The 21,061-nt window shown below is 48.7% G+C and overlaps 1 protein-coding gene and 1 pseudogene across 1 annotated transcript in view; one reads left to right on the top strand and one right to left on the bottom strand.

Annotated features, from left to right (window-relative positions):
* The window catches only part of BBS9 (Bardet-Biedl syndrome 9), a 343,600-nt gene that overhangs the window by 291,350 nt on the left and 31,189 nt on the right, over positions 1-21,061 (top strand). The window contains exon 21 of the mRNA XM_090287031.1: positions 4,383-4,605. Within this exon, the coding sequence (XP_090143157.1) occupies positions 4,383-4,605 (223 nt within the window). The remainder of the gene's footprint in view (positions 1-4,382; positions 4,606-21,061) is intronic.
* Positions 12,288-13,654, bottom strand: LOC150001235 (keratin, type I cytoskeletal 18 pseudogene; annotated as a pseudogene).

The following is a 21,061-nucleotide window of genomic DNA, read 5'->3' as shown; positions in this document are numbered from 1 at the left end:
GCCGAGAATGGTTGTGCAGTCCGACCCGGGAGTGACACGGTATCTGTCTCCTCCCGTGTTGAATCGACATCTTGCGATGACGCTGGAGTGTCCTCTCCAGTGAAGCTGAAGCTACAGAGCCTGGGCAGGGTGATATGGAGGGTCTGCTGTTGCCCATGCAGCAGACCCCCCCTCTCTTCGCAGCTGAAGGGTCCAAGGGAAAGACGGAGTCAATACAGCTTGGCTTCAGGTGCGCCGCAGGAGTTGCCGGTGTTGACTACAACGTCAAACCGCCTTAGGGACTCCGGCTCCGGATTTTCTGTCGGGGTTTACTCCCTTAGCCTTTCCCCTGAAGAGGTATGCCGCAAGGCAGCGGAGGTTTTTTGGAGTCAGAGTTTTCCTTCTCTGATGTGCCCTGACTGGAAGATCGAACCAGCGACACTTAGCTCGCAGGCCGACGCTCAATCCACTGAGCCAAACCAGCCAGGGTTGAAGTAAGAATTACTGCATGGAATTATGTACCTACCGTTGCTAAACATGTCTCATTCTATCTGTAAGCACCTGGTGAGGGAAATTATCTTTGTGGTTTTAAACTGGTGAGGAAACTGAACCCTAGAGAGCTAATTTTTCCAGAGACATGCAGCTTATGAGGGAAGGTGCCACGGTCCAGCCTTGGCCTTCTGACCACTAACCCGACCCGCTCTTCCTGGCCGCCTGTGCTGCCTCTCTGTGGACATATGTAAGCGAGCCTAAGTCCTTCGTGGGGGCGGTCGGTCAGGCCTGGTAGGTAATGACCTCAAACTAGGACTCACTTCCTGGGCCTCCACTGTCCTGTCCATCCTGACTTGCTCGTGACTATCTTGTTAGCTTTCCTGTACCTTCAAAGAAATGATGGTTTTACATTTTCTTCATTTGCTTCAGTGGGCTAAGTGGTCCACATGATCCAATGTGCCAACCCCGGAAGTGGCTTTCCTCTGGAATCTTCAACGTCAATTTGATCTTCCAGTCTTAGTTTTCTGGTGAGTTGCTACTGAACAGCGCACGTGCCTGGAGCGAACTTGAATGCTTAGTAAGGGTGGCTGGCCGTGTGGGGCATCACTGATGTTTTGTTTTTAAACCTGAACGTGGCTCTCCAGGATGAAGTTTCATGATAATTCAGGAAATCTACTTTGTGTTCCTCTATCTAAAGCATTGAGGTCAGCGTGGGAGTCCAGGTCAAATGCAGAGCATAAGCTTAAAAAGAGAGGATCAGAGTAGCTGGTTTGTACTGTCGCTAAACGCCCTTGTCAGAGGTTTCAGGTGGTTGGAAGAACTTACCATTAAGGTCCTTCTCCCCCTTGAGATTCTGTATTTCCAGTTTCGTTTTGCATTCCATCAGGCAAGTATGCCACATGTTTGATCAGTCAATTATCAGACTGCATTTTCATTTAATGAAGCTCTCATTTCAAAGACCCCCCCCTTTTTTTTTGTCTCGTAAACATCCCTTTTCATTATCATATTTGAGTTTCTGTAGCAATTCAGGTCCTCCAAATCATGACCCTGTATTTTAATAGCAATCTTTCTGCTGTATTGGCAGCACGCCTCATTATATTAAAGAAATATCCCTGCCAAATACCTAAACATGACATGATTTTTCACTGGATCGGTGAGTTGGCAGCAGGAGAGGAAATTCTGCAGTACCTCTGCATTAACGGAATGCCATTTCTACTTAAATTATCTAACGTGCTACTGTAACCTACTTTTGGAAACAGAACTTTGCTTAGTTGAATAGTCTGTAAAATGGTAGGAACTGCTTTAATGCTGAAATGACCACAGAGCACACAAATGCCAAATTATATTCAAAGGACCTTTCCTTCTTTATACTCCCGAAGTCTTCACCAGTGGCCCCAAATCAACTTGAAAATATGTCCTCTCCTGTGACACCTGGGTCATTACTCTGTCTTAATTGACCTCTTCCCATTGTTATGGAATTATAAATTCAATTTTAGGTATCTGTCTAGTTCAGATTTTGGCAGTTGTGTGGAGATATCTGTGGAGTGACTAGTGGTGTGTTACTCTCTAATGCTTACAATAAGAAGCTGTCTTTATATTCTTTGACATCTCTTGAAAGGATTTTCAAGGTCAGTAAAAAGTAATTAGTTTCTTATTTTGCCCCATGGCACCTGTAATGGGTCAATAGAGTAAGAAAAATCCTGACTTTGGCCACAGTTGGAAGTTCTCCAGTGGGCGTATGCAGAGCCCGCTCATGGGTCTAGAGAACTAGCTGCCTAAGCGCAGAAGGAACATGTGTGGTATGCGTGGAAAAGGCCTGCGGTTTCATCGCCTGTTGGCTCATTGTGCGTCACGCGTGTGCGGTCCCGTTGCCCAGAGAGCAGAGGCGACCAGAGGCCTGGCTGGCTGGGAGAAGTCCCAGTGAACGAGAGGGACAGCTGTGTCCTACCGTGGATCAGTTTGGGGTTCTCTAGTTAGCTGTACAAATTTTTAAGTGTTGAAAATTGGCGCTCATTCAAAGGCAAGTGGTTAGGATAGAGAGAAAAGTTGAAACCGTGTTTATGTAAGGAAGAGCTGGAGGGACTGGGAATGTTTGTTCTGGAAGAGAGGGCTCCGAATTGCTGTCTTCACAGATACAGAGGGCTGTCATGTAGAAGAGAGGTTAGATTTATTCTGCATGGCTCTGGAGGGCAGAATAATGGCCAATGGGGCAGATTTTGGCTCAGTATAGGAATAGCGTTTTACTGGTTACACATATCCTTGAAAGTAATTAACTGCCTCCAAAATAGTAATTTTGGACCGTGAACACAGCCACGCCCAGGCAGATGGCTGCTATTGTGAAAGGGATCCTGGTTAAAAAAAAAAAAGATCCCTCTAGACTGGACTGAAGATCTTCAGAGTCCTCCCCTCTGTGCGATCCCGGTTCTACGTCTCTCACCACCTCTCTGTCCAGCGGACGCATTTCCTGAGCAGCCTCGCCCCCCCACCCCCCCAGTCTGCCTGCTCAGCACAGCGCTGGGATGCGGAGCGCTCAGGCCCTGTCCCAGGAGGCAGACACGTAGATGGTGACGGCAGCCTGGGGGGTGTGAGTGCTGCGGTGGGATGGGCTGTGTCCCGCCCTGGAGCCCCGAGGGGGGCCCACAGGGCTGGGCTGCGCTGTAGGTGGGAGTCAGCCTGGCCCAGCGTGGAGACAGGGCGTTGCAGTGGGGACCGGGCAGAGACCTGGTGGGAGTGTGGGCGCGGGTGGATACGGAGAGGAGGCAGTGGAGCAGAAGGTGCTTTAGACGCTAAACTGAGCCTTTGGATCGAGGAGCTGAAGTTCAGGTGCAACCGCATTGGATGTGCGTGTTTGACTTGAGAGGCGGCTCAGCCGACAAGGTCAAGGAGGACGTGGCACTAGCAGTAACGTCTGCCAGGGCTCCTTCTTCTTGAGTCTCAGGCTCCTCCCCTCCGACTGAGGGGCTTGGACTACTCTGCATTGCTCGATGAGAATGAATCCATTGGCTGTCTTCCTTTTTGATTTCACTGTCATTGACAGACCCATGGTCCTCGAAGTCTTCCCAGCCTCTGGGTACAAACAGAGTTACATTGGCTGTGACAGCCGGGTGGCACTTACACTTTCCTGCTGTGCCGCTTGGGACCTCCACGTTCCCTGGGGCCCCTGGTGATGCCCAGCCGGAGGGAGCGCCTGCGCTGACCCCTCTGGCTCCTCCCTGTTGCCTTGTTCCCTGACGTGGCGCCTCCTCCCACCAGGGCTGCTGGTGCTGACGCCTCCGGGCACAGTGAGGTCGCTGCCCAGCCCCCCATTCCCAGGCCTGCAGCCTCCGTGGTGCTAAGGCAGCACATCCTCCTCAAGGTCTTCTCTCCAGCACAGGGGGGGGGCTCCTTCTCATTGGGCCACTTTTCGTCACCTGGGCAGGGAAGTGGGACTGGATGGGCTTGTGTCTCACAAAAGCCCTCTGGTTTCTGCCTGCAAGCCCAAGGCTGTGGGCCCAAGAGCCGAGATCGATACCAGGGCTTTCCCCCAAGACATCCTGAGGGGCTGCTGTCTATCCTGACTCGTCCCTGACCCTTGGGCAGAAAGACGAGGCAAAAGGAGCGGGGACCCTGGCAGCGGCCCCCGCAGGCCTTCACGTGTACCTCACCTGCGGTGATGGTCGTGGGTGCCGATTACTCACGCCTGGCCCAGGGCTGCAGCTGCTCGTACATCCTCTCATTTGACCCCCAAACCCGGGAGGTGCAGACTGTCCGTGTCCTCCCTTGGAGGTGAGGATGTGGCTGAGTGACTTCCTTAGGGCCAGGCCCCTTGCAGAGCTAGGTCTGGAATAATCTTAGAACCTAGTCCGCAGTGAAGTGCCCACTTTGCTCATGGAGCCCCCCCACATGTATTCACGATGGGCTTCCGCCCCCAGGGCTGGGAAGAGACGGTGGACGCGGCCGTCTCCCATCTCCTGAAGACCTGCCTGTCGAAGAGCCCAAAGGAGCAGGCGTTGAATCTCAGCAGCCAGCTGACCAGACCCAAAGACACCAGCCGACTGAAGAAGCACATCACCTTGCTCTGCGACAGATTGGCCAAAGGTGGGCGCCTCTGCCTGAGCACGGACGCCGCCGCCCCGCAGACCATGGTCATGCCAGGTAAGTGCTCCGGCCGCGTCGCCGGGCACTGCTGCGCTTTCCCAGGTTACAGGAGTGTGTCTGGGCTTGGACTTGGGCTATGAAAGTGGGGATAGCCGAGAAAATTGCTTTCACATTTCCCCTGTGGTATCCCAGGGTAACCACTTCGGTAAATGTTCTTGGGGTATTCGCTTGCCAGACATTTCTAAGAATGGTATGTCTTCTTTCCTTCCCCCCTGTTTTTAAGCGTATGATCCCTTTTGTTTTGCTTCTAACGAATGGAGAGTGGATTAGAGAATAAAACTGAATGTGACCTTGCGATGGCACATTTCTTAGATGACAATAGCATCATGCAAGCACTAATGTTATCCAGGTGAGTGCAGTCCCTTCTGCTGCTTGCTTTGATTGTGGTCATCGGAATATGGAGAAGCGATGAAGAAGCAGTGGCCTGGGGAAGGGGACACGAGGCAACCAGGGGCCAGGGTGACAGGGACCAGCCCTCCCCCGCGTGGCAGTCGGGGATGGCCAGGGCGTCCCAGTCAGCCCTCCCGCCTGCAGAGGCAGCCACCCCACCCTCTCTTCCTACCTCTGAGTGTCTCTTCCTATGGCAGGAATGAGTGTGAAGGTCATGAATTAGGTGCAGCGGCTGCAGCGTCTGTTTCCTCTGGGAAGTGGTTTTCTCTTCTTCCTTCTTACCTGCCTTTGTGCTCCTCCCCCACCCATGTGGACGCTCTTCCTGTGGCTGCCTCCCCCCCCCCCCCCACCCCAATCAGCACTTCTGGAAGTAAAAGGAACGCAAGCAGAGGCTCGAAAAGATAAATGTGGAGACCGAACAGCCTAATCTAACGGGTACAGACGCTGGAGGCAGACAGACCAGTCTTTGGGGCCTGCCTCTATGCTCAACTGCTTAGAGGGCCCTGGGTATGTTCATTAACTTCCCAGAATGTTTGTTTCTTCCTTTTGGAGGGGATATAATAATCCTCCCTGGTTGCTGGGGCCTCAGATGTTTGTAAAGCACACAGTACAATGCTTGGAACAGAGAGACACTTAGAAAACTCAAGCCATAATTATTACCATTGTTATAGATAGATGTATGATTTGGCCTATGAATTTGGTGTGGGGGCATTGAAATCACTGGTTTGGGGACATGTGGTTCTGTATTCTATGGTATTTGACATAAGTATTTCTAATTGGTCATATCAGAGTAGAAATGCCTTCCTACATAAAAACAGTTGAAATAGTTCGACAAAATGTAGGTCCTCTTTGTGTTGCCCTTCGTAACATCCTCCAGACTGGTCCTTTGGCCTCTACTTGTACGTCTTCTGTCCACTGTTGCAGGATTATTTTCCTAGGAAATATTTAGGCTTAATGAGAGAGTAAGTGAAAAATATCCACTATAATCAGCACTCAGTATATGGTTCTCCCTCTTCCCTTGCCACTTGGGAAAACAAAGGCAGCATGGGGCAGCAGAAATGTATAGAAGAGAGAACTTGAAAGGAGGCGGGAATTGGTCCCCCGATTGGCTGGTGCACCTGCCTTCTCTTCCCCGTGTCTCTGTGGCAGCATCTCGGGGAACGGCCATGAGGAGCCCGGTGGCAGTGCCGTGAGCAAAGGCCAGGATGCCTGGAGAGAGCGGATGCTCCCTTAGTCACATTTATTGCTTGTGGGACTTCAGTCATTTGTTTAAATGACTCAGTTGGAAAGCAACATGAGACCTGTGTCTCTACAAGCCCTCAGTGCAGAATTTTAATTGTTTGGAAAGAAGGGGCAGAGGAAAGGAGGAAGAGAAGGAAGGGAGGGGTAAATGAAGAAATGAAGGGTGATAGAAAAATATATTTGTTCACAAGCCAGGAGTCTATAAACCAGGCATGTGCCTCTCATGCCATGTCTAGCCAAGCTCGTTCCGCTGGGGAGATAGGGCTGTGCACACCTGTGCTTCCCTGTCATGGTCACAGTCACCACTTTTCTTTGCCCGTGACCCACTCTTTGACTCTGGCTGAGTGACCCTCTCACCCTCTCTGGTCTAATGATAGTGGGTGTTTTGGCTGTCCCCTCCACGCTCCATACCATTGACATGCTCCTTTATGGCCAGTTGGATCTTTCCACCCAGCACTCAAATGTTTCACACGCTTATTTCTGTACTTTGCACATTTTTGAGGTCGGAGAACCATGGAGAAGATTTGCTGTTTTACAAATAGAAAAGGAGGTAAGAAAAGCTAAGTAGCTTGCCCAGAGTTACGTGGTTACAAGAAGGGCTAGGTCTAGAATCCAAGTCCCCTGGCCCCCGGCGCTCCCCTGCGCCTACCTGCGTGCAGCGGTGCAGCGCATTGGGAGCCCCGGCTTCCCCTGTGTGAGCCGCTCTTGGCCTGGCCTCTTCCCCTACACTGGGCCCAGCAGCGTGGGAGGAAAAAAGGCAGAAATAGTTTCACGCTGTCTCTCGTCTTTGCTCTGAGGAATATATAAAAAATAGATCTTTGTTTTATGACTAATTTTTATGATCTCCATAGATAACAGGATGCCATTATCACAGAGGTAACAGGAAACGCTATGGATTATTTTTGTTTCAAGTCAGTAATCGTGCAATTCCCCTGTTAGTTTCGCTATGATCGTTCCAGAACACATGCAGGTAAAGTGGCACATTGGAAAGGCGTGGGTGACCGGACACGTTAGCGTACAAGTGTTTTCCACAGACATGACCTTTTTTCAGTAGCTGGGCAGAGACGCAGAAGTCATCTGGGTTCGCCTCCCTCCACTTGCAGCTGAGGTAACCGAGGCCCAGGAAGATGAAGTGACTTCATGGTTGGTAGGGAAGGGCAAGCCTGTGTGTCATTTTCCCGTGTTCCCTATTAAATTGCGGAGGGATGAACATCTCAGAATCAAAACCCCTGGGTGTTTTCTTGCCTCTTGACAGGAGCCCAGCACCGCGGCTGTGCCTTTCTTTGCTCCGGTCAAGGCCATGGTGACAGCTCCTGTCCTGGTGTCCTGTGTTGGAACATCTTTCCCACTTGGAATTTCCTTGTGGCCTAGTTAGCCTCACGCTTCTGCGGGCCTTTATCAGCCTTCAGGTTCTCTGTCGAGGCTCAGCCTACCCTTTTCTGGATGAGTTCTTTTTATGGCAGAACCATCAAACTCTTCTCTGAAGCTGTGGCATTCCGTCTCTCTGCCCAGGAATGCTACGCTTGCATTGAATGTCTCTCTTCTGATCTCGGCTGTCTGCCTTCGACCCTGGGAGCAAGAGGCACAGAAGGCCATACATAGGGCAGTGTTTTTAGAATCCGAAGGCGAGTGCCTTTAATGGCCTGGCCCGTGTTCTCAGGCCCGTGTCACCTGCCTCGTCCCTGCAGGTGCCTGGGGCTGAGATTTGCGTCAGATTGCTAGAGACGTCCCTTTGTGAGCTCAGTGTGCAGGACGGGATTCCAACGGCCCTAACTGCGGCCAGGACTAGAACCTCTCAAGCACATGGGCGGGACTGAATGCGTGCCTGGGTGAGCCCGACATGTGGCATTTGGAGACTAAACATGTTAATCTGTGAACCCTGGAGCTGTTACCCTCTCTGTTTGGCTTGTTAAACTTTATGTCATCTGGGTGACGCTTTGCCCACCAAGAGGTGGTGTGGATTCGTGATGGCCCATGGAGAGGGGGAAGCTTGGGGAGCAGCGGGTGTGGGCCCCACAGCAGGGCAGCGGAGCCGGCGGGGCAGGGAAGTGGGCCTAAAGACAGTCCAGGCTCATCACGGGTCTGTGTGAGCATCCCCTTGTGTGATCATATGAGTTAGAAGTCGTGATGGGCCACAGCTTCAACCATATTTTCTTTGGCACTGCCAGGTCCCTGGGCCAAAAGGCAGCCAAGAAGGGGGAAAAGGACGCAAAGAACGTCTGAAAGTAAGATGAGCCTTTCTGTGGCTCTGGGTTAGAAAGCTTACTTTGAGATGTGGTGTGGACCACCCAAGAATTAGTATTTTGTGCGTTTTTACTCTATTGAGTGGGTAGGAGAACAAAGGAGCATAAATCTGAATAAGGTATCTGTTCTATTCTTTTGGGAGATTTATTTAAAACCACCACTTTTTAATATTTTAAACAAGCCAGTGACCTTTTTGCCTTAAAGGTTGGACGTCATTTTTAGGCTACTTCCAAATAATCCATTTCAACGAGATTTAAATTTAGTTCTTTGAGGTCCCACTCAGGGGCTGGATAAGACAGTTGGTATTTTCAGTGTGATTTAGTTTTTGACTTTATATTTTTATTTGAATTTCTGTAAGTTTGAAATCTTTCATTAAGAAAATTTAGACTAATTCAATATAGGAAAGGCCACAGGAAAAATCACTAAGTCTATTCTGAACAGATTTCCCCTACAGAGAATATAATACTCTTGTGCATTTTTTTTTAAAGGAGCAAGTTTCAAAATGGGAAAATACTCATGAAGTAGACTTTGACCTCAGAAATACATGGGCTCCAGAGCTAGCTTGGCCCTTTACCAATTGTATGATATGGGACGCATTTCTTCGCTGGTCTGCTTCTCGGTTTTCTCAACTGTAAGGAGGAATAATAAGGGTACTTTTCCCTAGAGCTGTTGGCCAAATTAAACCCACTAGTACCTGGAAAATGCTTAGCGGGTGCTTGACATATAGCAAAGTCTCACTAAATACGAGCTTCTGTGAACCTTAATTATGAATGCTAATGCGAAATCTCAGTGGGGCCTGGGAGAGCTTAAAGAAAGGTGTTCTAGAGTTAGGAGGGTAAAGGTACAAGATCAGACAGGAAGTTTCCAAGAAGAAGGGTGTCAGAGTTGCCTTTTCAGAGTGTGGTGTAAAGTAACAGTAAATGAGAAAGCTGCAATTATTATAAGAAAAGAAAGAAAGAAGGAAGGAAGGAAGGAAGGAAGGAAGGAAGGAAGGAAGGAAGGAAGGAAGGAAGGAAGGAAGGAAGGAAGGAAAAGAAAAGAAAGTTTGATGCACCAAACAGAAAGTTCAGAACTGATTAAACTATGGAAGGCTTGAGGCAAATTGGTATCCAAAAAAGACTACCTGAAATCGGGCCAACGTTTCATTGTTTTCATTAGTAAAACAAAAGATTTGCTTGAAAAATAAGTAAAGTTAAAATTAACAGTCCGTGTATCGTGGCATACATTTGCCAAATGTTATATTATACCTACAGTTTTGTGCTAATTCTTAGCAACAGCCCTGAGGGAATGGTGTGGGGTCTTTGTTTTTGCTTTGTTTAGGGCGTCACGGTGCGTGCCCAGATCTGACTGCTGGGCACCTTCACAAAGAGGTCCCTTTTTTGGAGAAGGGATTTCAAGGCACCAACCCTTTTCCCAGGACTTTTGTTTTTTTTTTCTAATTTGTTTTTATTTTATTTTTTCCCATTATTATTTGCCCCCCCCATACTCTCTTCCACCTCTGCTCACCCCCCTCCCCACCCCTAAGAGTCTTTCTTAACCATTTGATATGCAAATTCTTCAGAAACATCTATCATGTCATTCATTATTCTTGTCCATTGTCTCCTCTTCATTGTTCACTGGACTGGCTGCCAGATTTTTGCCGGTCACCATCCTTGAATGTGACGAGGGCAGTTCTCCAGCGACACTGTCCCCGCGGTGAGTCCTGCATCATTTGCAAGATTTGTAATTTCCCTCTGCAACAAATGCAGACAGTCAGTGAGAGATGAACTAATACAAAAATGCTGATAGCAGAGGGGCATTCATCTAGTGTTAATTATGAAGTATATTTGAGTGGGGAATAATTGTATGAGGGGTCAGTCGGTTTCTGAGTGAACAGCTTTGCGCTATGCTTTTGCTTTTCTGTGACTCCAGTTGGTATAATGATAACTTCTATAAATAGGAGGATCCACCCCTCCCCCAATTATATATGTAAATATTTAGAGCGTGCTGATCTCAACTCAGACTTCTTGTGCTAATGTGGTATTTCAGAGTGTTGGAGAGAGGACAAGATGAGTTACTTACAAAAATGGTACTGGGAATTAGTCGACCATTTGGAGGGAAAAAACAGATTCTCCAGCCTCTACCATGCACCACAGTACATTTCAGATGAAGGAGAGATTTAAATATAAAGCAACGAAATCGCCAAAACACGGAAGGAGATAGAGGTGGATACATAGATACAGAGGCAGGATAGGCCGTTATAAGTCAGCCAGCCAGAAGCATGGAGACCAAGGCGTGTGTCAGTGGCAGTTATCCTGGGTGGCAGAGTTTCAGGTGCCGTAAGAACGTCTGGCGCTTAGCAGCGGGTATGATCGTTTAATGTTTTTATTTCATCCATTACCCCTGCATCTGTCTGCTGGAGCTGCTGTAACACAATACGATAGTCTGGGCGGCCTAAACAGCGGACATTAATGTTCTCAGAGCTCTGGAGGCTGGAACATCAAGGTCAAGGTGCCGGCAGGTTTGGTTTCTCCTGAGGCCTTTCTGCTGGGGCCACAGATGGTCACCTTCTTACCGTGTCCTCACGTGGCCTTCCCTCTGTGCTTGCTCACTGCGCGTGTCCCTTCCTCCTTTTATGAGGACACCAGTGCTTCTGGATTAGGGCCCCCTCCTTATGACCTCATTTAACCTCAGTTACCGCTTTAAAGGCCCCTTCTCCAAATACGTCACATTTGGGGTTAGGGCTTCAACCTATGAATTTTGGGGAGGACACAGTTCAGTTCATAACACCCCAGGGAGAAGGAAAGGGCACAGACTGCTCAGTATATATTGTGTCCTTCTTTGTGACCTCAGAGCCCCACTTACATCTGGCATATGTAGAATTGATGACCACCGTATATTTTTAAAACTTTTTATTTTGAAATAATATATCTATAATAATTTTAATTATAGACTCGCAGGAAGATGCAGAAATACTACATAGAATCCCCGCCCTTCCTCCAGCTTTCCCCAGTGGTGATATTTTATGTAAGTAATATAGCATCAAAAATAGAAAATGGACATAGATCTACCTTATATTTTGAGAACGAATCAGTGGAGCTTTCAATAAAGAGGGTAAGTCTTGAAGTAGGTGTAAGTGTTAGACTTTTAGAAAGGCTAGTGGCAGATATTGTAGGTAGAGGCAGAGGTATGAGCAAGGAGATGTGCGCCTGTAAGTAAACTGGGCAAGTTTCAGAGGAGAAACCCAGGTGGCTGGATCGGTGAGCACTAGCTCATCTGGGAACTTGGAAGCTGCATCAGAGAGATTGAGCAGGTCAGGATGATGGGCAAGGACCGGCCTCGGAAGTTGAGGAGTAGCCAGGGAATGAGGAAGAGAGGAAAACTGCGAAAGCAGTCACATGACTGCCAGGACAGGAGGGACGCCCAAGGTCAGCATGGTCACATGCTGCCGAAGCAGGCACTGTGGGGACAGAGGCGGGAGCTGACATTCTTCTACGTGGGGTTCTTAGGAATTTTATACCATTTCTTCTCATGTATTTATTCCTCATCATAAATGGAAATAAAGCTTTATGTGTTTTTTGACCTTTTTCTTCAGTCTATATAGAAATAGCAAAATTAACCACCGTATTGAGCAAATCATTACTTTCTCCCCATCCTGTTAATTCCTCAGAGGGACGCAATGTCAGCCCATCCCTCATTGGAACAATGCCAAGCTTCTTGTTTGCGGGCTGGCCGAGCCCTTCACGGTCTCTCTTTCCTCTTCGCCTTAGGTCCGTTTCTTTTCTTTTTTCTTTTTTTTTTTTGAACTCTGAACTTTTTATTGGCCTCCTGCCCTGCAAAAAGATCCCCCACTTCTGCTGCCTTTAACGCCTCAAAACTTTGGTGTCGTTGACCTCAGACACCACTTTGCCGTCCACAATCCTGCGGGTGGTGGTCTTTTGGATGGTTTGTAAGGAGTGGCTGTTGTCCAGGGCGTCAACAAGATCGAAGTCCTCCCCTTCTTCCAGTAGTCGGCGGTAGGTGGCAATCTCAGCCTCCAGCTTGACCTTGATGTTCAGCAGGGCCTCATACTCCTGGGCCTGGCGCTGCCCCTCTGCCCGGGTCCGGGCCAGCTCTGACTCCAGGTGCAGCAGGATCCCATGAGCTGCTCCATCTGCCTGGCATAGCGTGTCTCCACCTCCCTCAGGCTGTGCTCCAAACTGGCCTTCAGATTTCTCATTGGTCCAGGTCAATCTCCAAGGACTGGACTGACTGTACGTCTCAGCTCCCTGAGTGTCATCTCAGCAGCTCCTATCTCAGCGGTCTGCGAGGTGACCACTGTGGTGCTCTCCTCAATCTGATGGGACCAGTACTTGTCTAGCTCCTCTCGGTTCTTCCGAGCCAGATCGTCATACTGGGCCCGGATGTCCGCCATGATTTTGCTGAGGTCCTGAGATTTGGGGGCATCCAACTCCACAGTCAGCCCGGAGTTGGCAATCTGGTTTTGTAGACCATTTACTTCCTCCTCATGGTTCTTCTTCATGAACAGCAGCTCCTCCTTGAGAGTCTCGATCTCCGTCTCCAGCTGCAGCCGAGTGATGTTTGTGTCATCAATGACCTTTCGGAGTCCATTGATGTCATTCTCCACAGACTGGCGCATGGCAAGCTCCATCTCATACTTGACTCTGAAGTCATCAGCAGCAAGACGAGCATTGTCAATCTGCAGAATGATGCGGGCATTGTCCACAGAATTTGCAAAGATCTGAGCCCTCAGGTCCTCGATGATCTTGAAATAATGCGCCCAGTCTCTGACCTGGGGTCCCTTCCTCTCTAGGTGTTCCCGGATTTTGCTCTCCAGTCTCCGATTCTCAGCCTCCAGGCTTCTCACCCTCTCCAGGTAGGAAGCCAGGCAGTCATTCAGGCATTGCATAGTCTCCTTCTTGCTCTGGATGCCCCCTATGCCTGCCAGACCCCCAGCCATCCCTGCTGCCAGGCCCCCGGATCCCCAGTTGCCCCGCACGCTGGTGGAGTGGGACACCGAGATCCGGGGGCCCGAGCCCCCGGCGCCGGCATAGACGCTGGCCGCGCTGCTGACCGGCCGGACCCGGTGACTGGAAGACTGCACGGAGCCCAGGCTCCGGTAGTTTGTGGAGAAGCTGGAGCGTGTGCTGAAGCTCATGTTGCTCAGGGAGAAAGGTGAGAAGCCGAGACTCAGGTTGAAGCTGCAGTGAGTGCCAGGTCCGCGACTCAAGTTTTATGGCCGAGGGAGGAGCCCGTTTCTTTATTTATTCCTTCTTATGTTGCCGGTACCGTGCAGGCAGCGGCAAATGGATGGGGAGCAGAACAGGCTTGGTCTGTGCCATTCGGGAGCCTATTTTCTCAATTAGTGAAGCAGTCATACACACATTCGGCTCCAGGGTGGGGTAAATACCATGTCAGCAGGAGATGACACAGGCTCTGACTCGGGAGGTGGCGGTGGAGCCCCAGAGGGGCAGGTAGAAACCAGACCTTGGTCAGGAGATAACCTCCCCAGGATCTGGAAACCGACCGAAGGTCAGGGTTGAGCGGGAGAGCGGGGCGCTGTGGGGGCTCCTAGAACACTCGTTCCTGTTCGCGGAGGCACCCTTCCCTGAGGAGGCATCTTTGGCGGAGTGCCAGGCTTGAGGGAGACAGATCGTGAGTCACTCCTGTCCCTGTGGAATTCGAGTGATAATCTCATGTCTGCTTTCCCGCAGGAAGCCTTCCCTGAATAGTCTGCCCTTTGCTGCTTACTCTGACTCACATCCATTCAGTACTAGCAGTTTCATATGCTTCAGCCTCGGACAGGCAGCTGGCACTTCACGGTCCCCTGTCTGGTTCTTAAGTTCTGTGTGCGCGTCCTACGTCAGAGCCTAAAGTGCACTTGGACCCCAAATAAGTGATTGCTATGTTTGTTCATACAGCTGATAGCACTCGGCTGAGCGTGATGTGATATTGGAGCACACATTTGGATTCCCAGTGTCAATGGGTGACTTTTTTGAGACCCAGCCTAATTTCTTGAGTTAATTAATAACCTAAAGATTCAGTAGATAACACGTGTCTTCTAGGGCAACAGGAACGAGTGAGGTTACTGACATAAAGTCAATGACATACTCTGACGTTCTAGTGTACTATGTCCTCTCTCTGGAACTCCTTTCTAATTGGCGTCATGAGACCCATGCTACTGAACGTCAAGTAAAACACAGGATGAGGGACCCTTAAGAGTCTTCCCAGTCTTATATTTTGCTTTTTGTGAGTTTTTTTCCTTAACTCATTACAAAATACCCTCTAAGTTTGTGTCTGTAATAGAACCCAATAGCCCTCTTCATACTTCAGTTGGCCTCAGAGATTTCAGCGTTGGAAAGTGGGGATTTTATTTTCCCAGCTGTTTAAATGTAATACATTTGAAGACAGAGGCACTGTCCTGTAAGTTTATAGCTTAAATAAATCTGTTTTAAAGGTGTGTTGGTCCGAGGCCAGGTGGCATAATGGGATGACATATGATCTATTCACATTGGAAGAACTGGCAATGACTTCATCTTGGGACGCCAGGAAAATGACTTTAGAGGTGTCAATTTGCTGGAGTCATCCGTAGGCACCTGAGAACATCACAGAACCACTGTAAGGTCTACCATAATGTATCCTCTGTAAATTATATTGCCACGTTAGCCACCTAAGGTACAAGAGGGCAATTTGAATGACTTCAGTAGGCCTTCCAAACTCTTGTTTTAATAAGTAATGAGAAGCACAAGCCTGTTTAAAAGAAGACAAGCTCTAAACTAAAGGGCTGGATGTGGGACTGGGAGTTGAAATTTAAGCTTTTCTATTCTCCGGTTTTTATCTGGCTCATCAGTTATTTAGCAAATATTTACTTAAGCTCCTCTTTCTGAATCTTTATCATCTTAGGCATGGATTTTATAACAAGACTAGTTACCTTTCTTCTCCCTGGCTCTGGGTCTCCTGTAAATGCCAATAATAGTATTCTGAAGAAATGTTGTGAAAAGCTGAATAGTATTAAAAAAATATATCATGATAACCCTGTCTTGAGTATTTGTAAAATCAACTCTCAATAATCCCAAGGTGCCTAATTGGACCACTTATCTGAAGATCTTTTACTTTTTATCATTTGCATTTGCCAAGAATGTCTAGTAAGTATGCACTGAGTTTTCATGTGAATAGCTTTTTGAATTACTTAAAAGTCCATCATCATTAATTCATATTTAATATCTGGATGTAAGGTTTCCTTATTGTAGTTACACACTGTGTGCTAGCCAGAGACACCATTTAATTTGAGAAACCTCAAAGGTGCTAGTCAGACTTTGAATTTTATTGTGAAAATTTATTTCAATAACTCCCAGACTTGCCCTCTGTTAACCTGACTGATTCAGTGCCTTTGCCTTTGCATTTAGCATCAGTCCTTGGCACAAAATGATCTGGTTAGTGGTTGTTCTGCAGAGACAGGAACCAGAAGGGCCGTGAGGGAGGCTGACCCTGGAAGAAGTGTGTTCTCTCTCTCTGCCCAAGAGGAGGGTTCAGCCTGACACTGAGCTGCACGTGGCCTGGGACATTACCAAGGACCCCGTCTGGGTTGACCTGCTGCAGGCTGCTTCCAGGCTCTCTTCTTCCCAAAGACCCTGCGGTTGGCAGAGGGCATCCACATGGGGCGCAGGATGCGGTTCGCCTAGCCTCGCTGAGCATAAGTTTCTTTTTCTTTGCTTCTAACTGTTAGGATCTCAAGACCCTTCTCTCAGTCAGAGACTGGGATGCATCCTTCTCCCTGCACCCATCCCAAGTTCAAGGCCATGGCGTGTGGCCCTGCTGGCTGCGTGGGTGGAGCCCTTCCGTGGCTCGTGAAGTCAATTCATAGAAAGATGGGAGGAGCATTGGGGACAACCTGGACTTACTCAACTGAAGGGGCATTTTCAAGTTAAATATACTTTGATCATTACCTCTCGGAATTAAAAATTCATTTATTTTGTAAATCTTTGTCCAGTACCTACCATCTGCCGTTACCATGCTAGAGTCTGGGTCTGCCCTGGTGAACAACAAAGTCCCCTGCATTGGCCCTCGGTGGGAAGGAAGACAACACACCCCCAAAGCGCTGCTGACAGTAACGCTAAGTAACGCGGAGGCGGGGAGCAGGGTGGTGCCATACTGAGTAACTGGCAGGGGCGGTGGCATCTGGGGAAACCTTTCTGAAGAGGGGTCCTCTGATGAGAGACGGGAAGCAGGAGGCAGAGCAGCTCCAGGAGGTGCACTTGGGGTTGGCAGGGGAGCAGCAGGCACCCCGGGCAGGTGGCAGGACACGCAGAGGGCTCAGAGGCAGGGAAGAGGCCAAGGGGACTGGGGAGAGCCACAAGAGACAGGGCCGGTGAGGCGGGCAGAGCCGATCCGAGAGGAGGCCTTGTCCCAGCGTTTAGGTTTTATTAGAAATGACGGTTCTCGAAGCAGGACGTTCTTCACGAACCTGCTATCTCTTAGACCCAGTGAAAGGCGGCAGTCCTGACCTTGAACAGCCAGCCTACATTCAGAACCCAGAGTAACCGTGAGCAGAAGCCAGCAGCTTGTTGTAAAAGCCCTTTATTGTATTCCAAGACCCGAGACGGCTCCGTCCTCCAGCGTTTATCACTTAAAAGTGGAGGCGCAGAGACGTTTAAAAGGCCATAGCAATCACACTTGAGAAAATGAATAATTCAAAGCTAATGAAATCATGAATTATGAATTGTAAAAAAATGAGTCCTCACTTGTGATTAGAGATACATAATTTCCACTGTATAGCAAAATACCATGGGCTGGCACACGTTCCGGCCTCACTTCATCGAAGCACAATTAGACCCAACACATTAGTGCCCTGCTTGCTGACTTACGACCGGCTTCTTGTGTCGAAACCATTAAATTTTAATGTATGCAGCTTAAGCGTAAGTGGTCACAGATGATTCATAACCCTGCTCCCTGCTTTGCGGGAAAATGATCGTTCGGCAGAGAATTGTCCCCAATGGCCACACTTAGGTTCGTAGTTGATTTCGTAAACATTTTTGTGTCTGCAACAGCCCAGGAATAAACATCGGCCTCGCTGATGGGTAAAGCTCAATGATAATTGCTCTGAAACCACAAGATAGTTGATAATGATAAAGTATATCCGTGTAGCTGTTGACATTTTCTTTTTTAATTCCTGGTGCTGGGAGGGTACAAGGGATGGGAGTTGCTCTTCAAGAATGGAGTTAGCCAACCATGATATATATTTTTTTCTTTAAAGAGTCTATGCCCAGAGCTGCCCACAGTATCGTGACCTCATCATTTAGCTGTCGGGCATAGAGGCAGGATGAGCCAGCAGGCTTACCTGGCCGAAGCTTCAGACAGCGGCTTAGCCCAATAAAAACAGGGTTGCGGCTTGGGCGTATGAGACTTGCCAGCCTGTAATTACTCGAACGCTCACCTGACGCGAACGCTATCCAGATCCTGAGACATCACATCCCGAGAGGCTGCCAACAGAGTTTACTTACCTGGTACAATCCACGTAGACGCGAGGCCTGATTCCGCCCCTCGTGAAGTTCTGAGCGCCTGCAGAAGCAGCTCCCTGGCACCTGCCATGGCTCCCAAGTCCCTTCAGGACCTGGCTGGCCTCCGGGGCTCAGCCCCTGCGCTCTCACCCGCCGCCGCTGACCTCACGTATGCTCCTACCATTCTGACCGATACGCGGCTCCCAGCAGGAAGCACGCTCTCCCTGGCCCTCGCGTCTCTCCCTTGTCTTCACCTCTCTTCTGTCCTCACGTCTCCTTTGTCCCCACCTGTAGCTCCTCTGCCCAGGAGTCCCGTCTTGCCGCCTCCAGCCGAGTGACACCTGTGGCCTTCCTCAACTCGGATATTGTCTGCCACCTCTCCTGCCTCCCCCCCGCTCCTCCTGTCCCTCGGTGCCTGAGCCTGGCCCCCCCACTCCCTGCATTTGCCCACCACAGGCTCTGTGGGGTTGCATTGCACTATGGAGTCAGCATTCTCTCGCTCGCTCTGCTGTGCGCTCCTTGGGGATAAAGGTGGTGTCTGGTGCCCTAGCTGTGCCAGGGAGTCTGCACATGGCAGATGCTCCGTGTTGCACGGATTGAGGATGTGGATCTCTTTCTTGCTTCTGAGATGATGCAGACCAGTGGGTCTTCTCCAAACCGGTCCAGGTGTCATCCCGGATTATTTCTGGTAGTGACAATATAACCAAACTACTCCAGTCTCCTCATCACCTTACAGCTTGACTGCTGCCTTTTCTAAAAGAAGGCATCTTCACAATCCCTTCACTCACTTAATGAAGGAGCACAGTCCAAACTTGTCGTAGCTCCATAAAATCCTCACGAGACTCATTCATCAACTATTATGAGATTAGGCACACCTGGGTGTAGGCTTTGGCTCAGGTGCTCAGAGGGCTGCTTTCATCCGAGCAAGTTCAAAAACAAGGAGGGCTGCTGCTTCCTCTCCCGCCTCATTCACGGTAGCTTCGGCGGCTACGCCATTGATCAGGCTGCCTCAGTGCATAAAGCGAGAGTATCTTAGGTCTGGATGATAAATCTGAAAGTCTCCGTGCTAATACTCCGGGCCCTTCTGTGTCTAAAACCACCCCGGGAAGATAGATGTTTATTCTTCAGCATCTCTTGGTATGGGTTCCATTATCTCACCAGCCTGCTGTCAGGAAGATTTCTCCCCTTAATGTCTTAACTTTAATCTCTCCTGTTGCAATGTGAACTCATTTCCTGTTGTCCTAGCTTAGGGGGCGGGGGCTGGGGGGGATAAAAAACAAATAACTCACCAGCACCCCACCTCCACCCCTATTTGTCATTGAAGATGTCTGACTTCTTCCAGGCCTCCTCCGCCTTCTAGTGTGAAATGGACCCCGTTTTGCCTCTTTCTCCTTGTGCCATTTTTTGGAGACTTTTCAGCTTTCATTGCTCTTATTGCAGCAACTATCAGGGGCCACACATTTCAGGGCTGCCATTTTAATCCTGCCTCTTATTTTTGCAATCTGCCAATCTGTATAACCTGAGTACGCCACTTCCACTGACAAAGAATCGATGGACATCGTTGTAAAGTGCTTGATGGATGTGGAGCTCTTGCTCTGTCAGCGACCTCCTACCCTGTCCAATACCCTCCTCGCCCCCTCTCCATGCTGACCAGTGAAATATCTTCCTTGTCTTGTTTCCTGCTTCTTCATGCCTAAGTTTCATGCAGCTCCGACAGTGTTTCTGAGTCCTGTGTCTGCTCCCTTCTCTGCCATGATAGGGCAGGGGATGGAGGAAAAGGAAGTGGGGCAGTATTCTCTTTTCCTCTTGCCTTTCCCGGGTGCTAGAGGTAGACACCCACCAGAGCTAGCAGAAGCTACAAACTCCCAGCTCATGGAACACTGATCTTTCTGGGAACCTGAGATAAAAACTTGGGAATAATATGAAGGGAAGATGAGCTGGAAAATAACAATACCCCTGGAATCCACCACCTAAAAAGAGAAACCTCTCCCTAAAAATGAGAAAGGAGGTAATGGTAGGTGTGAATGAGGATGAAGTTGAATTAAACGGTAAGACAAGGAAGAGGAGCAGGAAGACAATGCAGATGTGATCAAGTAGGAAGAAGGGAAGAAACGACTTAATTTGTGACCCCTAAACAGGAAAATATCACAGTAAGATTTCTTAGTAAAATTTAAAAATAAGCATAAAATCCTAGGATGAGAGCAGTGACTCAAATTGATAATATATATACGACAACATTTTCTATTGATGTCTGTGTAGACTATGCTGTTAATGCAATGACTCCTTGTAGACGTGTTACCAATGACTGCTTCTACTTTGTTGAAGGGTGGGTGTTATTAACTTGACCCCTTACCAGTTCTGTGTAGTCTGACCCTCCAGGGATAACCCTTGGTGGTAAATAGAGTTGCCATTGAAATTAGTGTGACTTCAAAGTAACTTCAAAGTCAAAGTAGGACTATAAGTAGTATTATGTTTTCTTCTACTAATTGAAGATTATATTAATGGGAGTGTAATTATAAAAGGGCATGCCCTTGACTTAGTGGAAGCCAATTCATTTAATTTGGGGGAAGACGGCATTGTCTCCTGTCTGCAGACTGAAACTTTGGTCAACGGGTACCTTTTTGGAGAAAGAAAAGAAAGGAACATTTACTTTCCTTTTGAGTAGCTGCTGTTAACTCTGAATACCCCTAGGTAACAGACATGCATTTGAAAAGAAATCTCTCCTGACGAATCTCCCAGAAGCCATTACAAAAAATATCTGTTGTGCCCCTATTGGATGGCACAGCCTGACATCTACGCTCAACGTGAAATACCTGACCCATAATAAGAACTTAAAAAGCTTAATGTCTTGACAACTTACTGATAGGAGCCATAGAAAAGAGAAAGGAGGCATTCTTAACATTTTTTCATACAACCAAAAAATGCCTCTCTTGATGACATATGGTTGATGCAATGGGTGAACGTGAGTCAAACGTAATTATCATTAGAGTGTAGTTTTTGATTTATGTCGCTGAGGCCTGTGCGATTGTAGTGGGTCTGAGGAGTGTAAATCAGAGACTGGCGAGAGGCACAGAGCGAGGGCCTCTTCGAACCATGTGAGC

This window comes from Furipterus horrens, unplaced genomic scaffold, assembly GCF_987537825.1.
Source record: "Furipterus horrens unplaced genomic scaffold, mFurHor1.1.pri manual_scaffold_9, whole genome shotgun sequence".
In the NCBI taxonomy this organism is placed as follows: Eukaryota; Metazoa; Chordata; class Mammalia; order Chiroptera; family Furipteridae; genus Furipterus; species Furipterus horrens.
The sequence above is the reverse complement of the archived record's forward strand: the minus strand, read 5'-3'. Positions and strand labels throughout refer to the sequence as shown.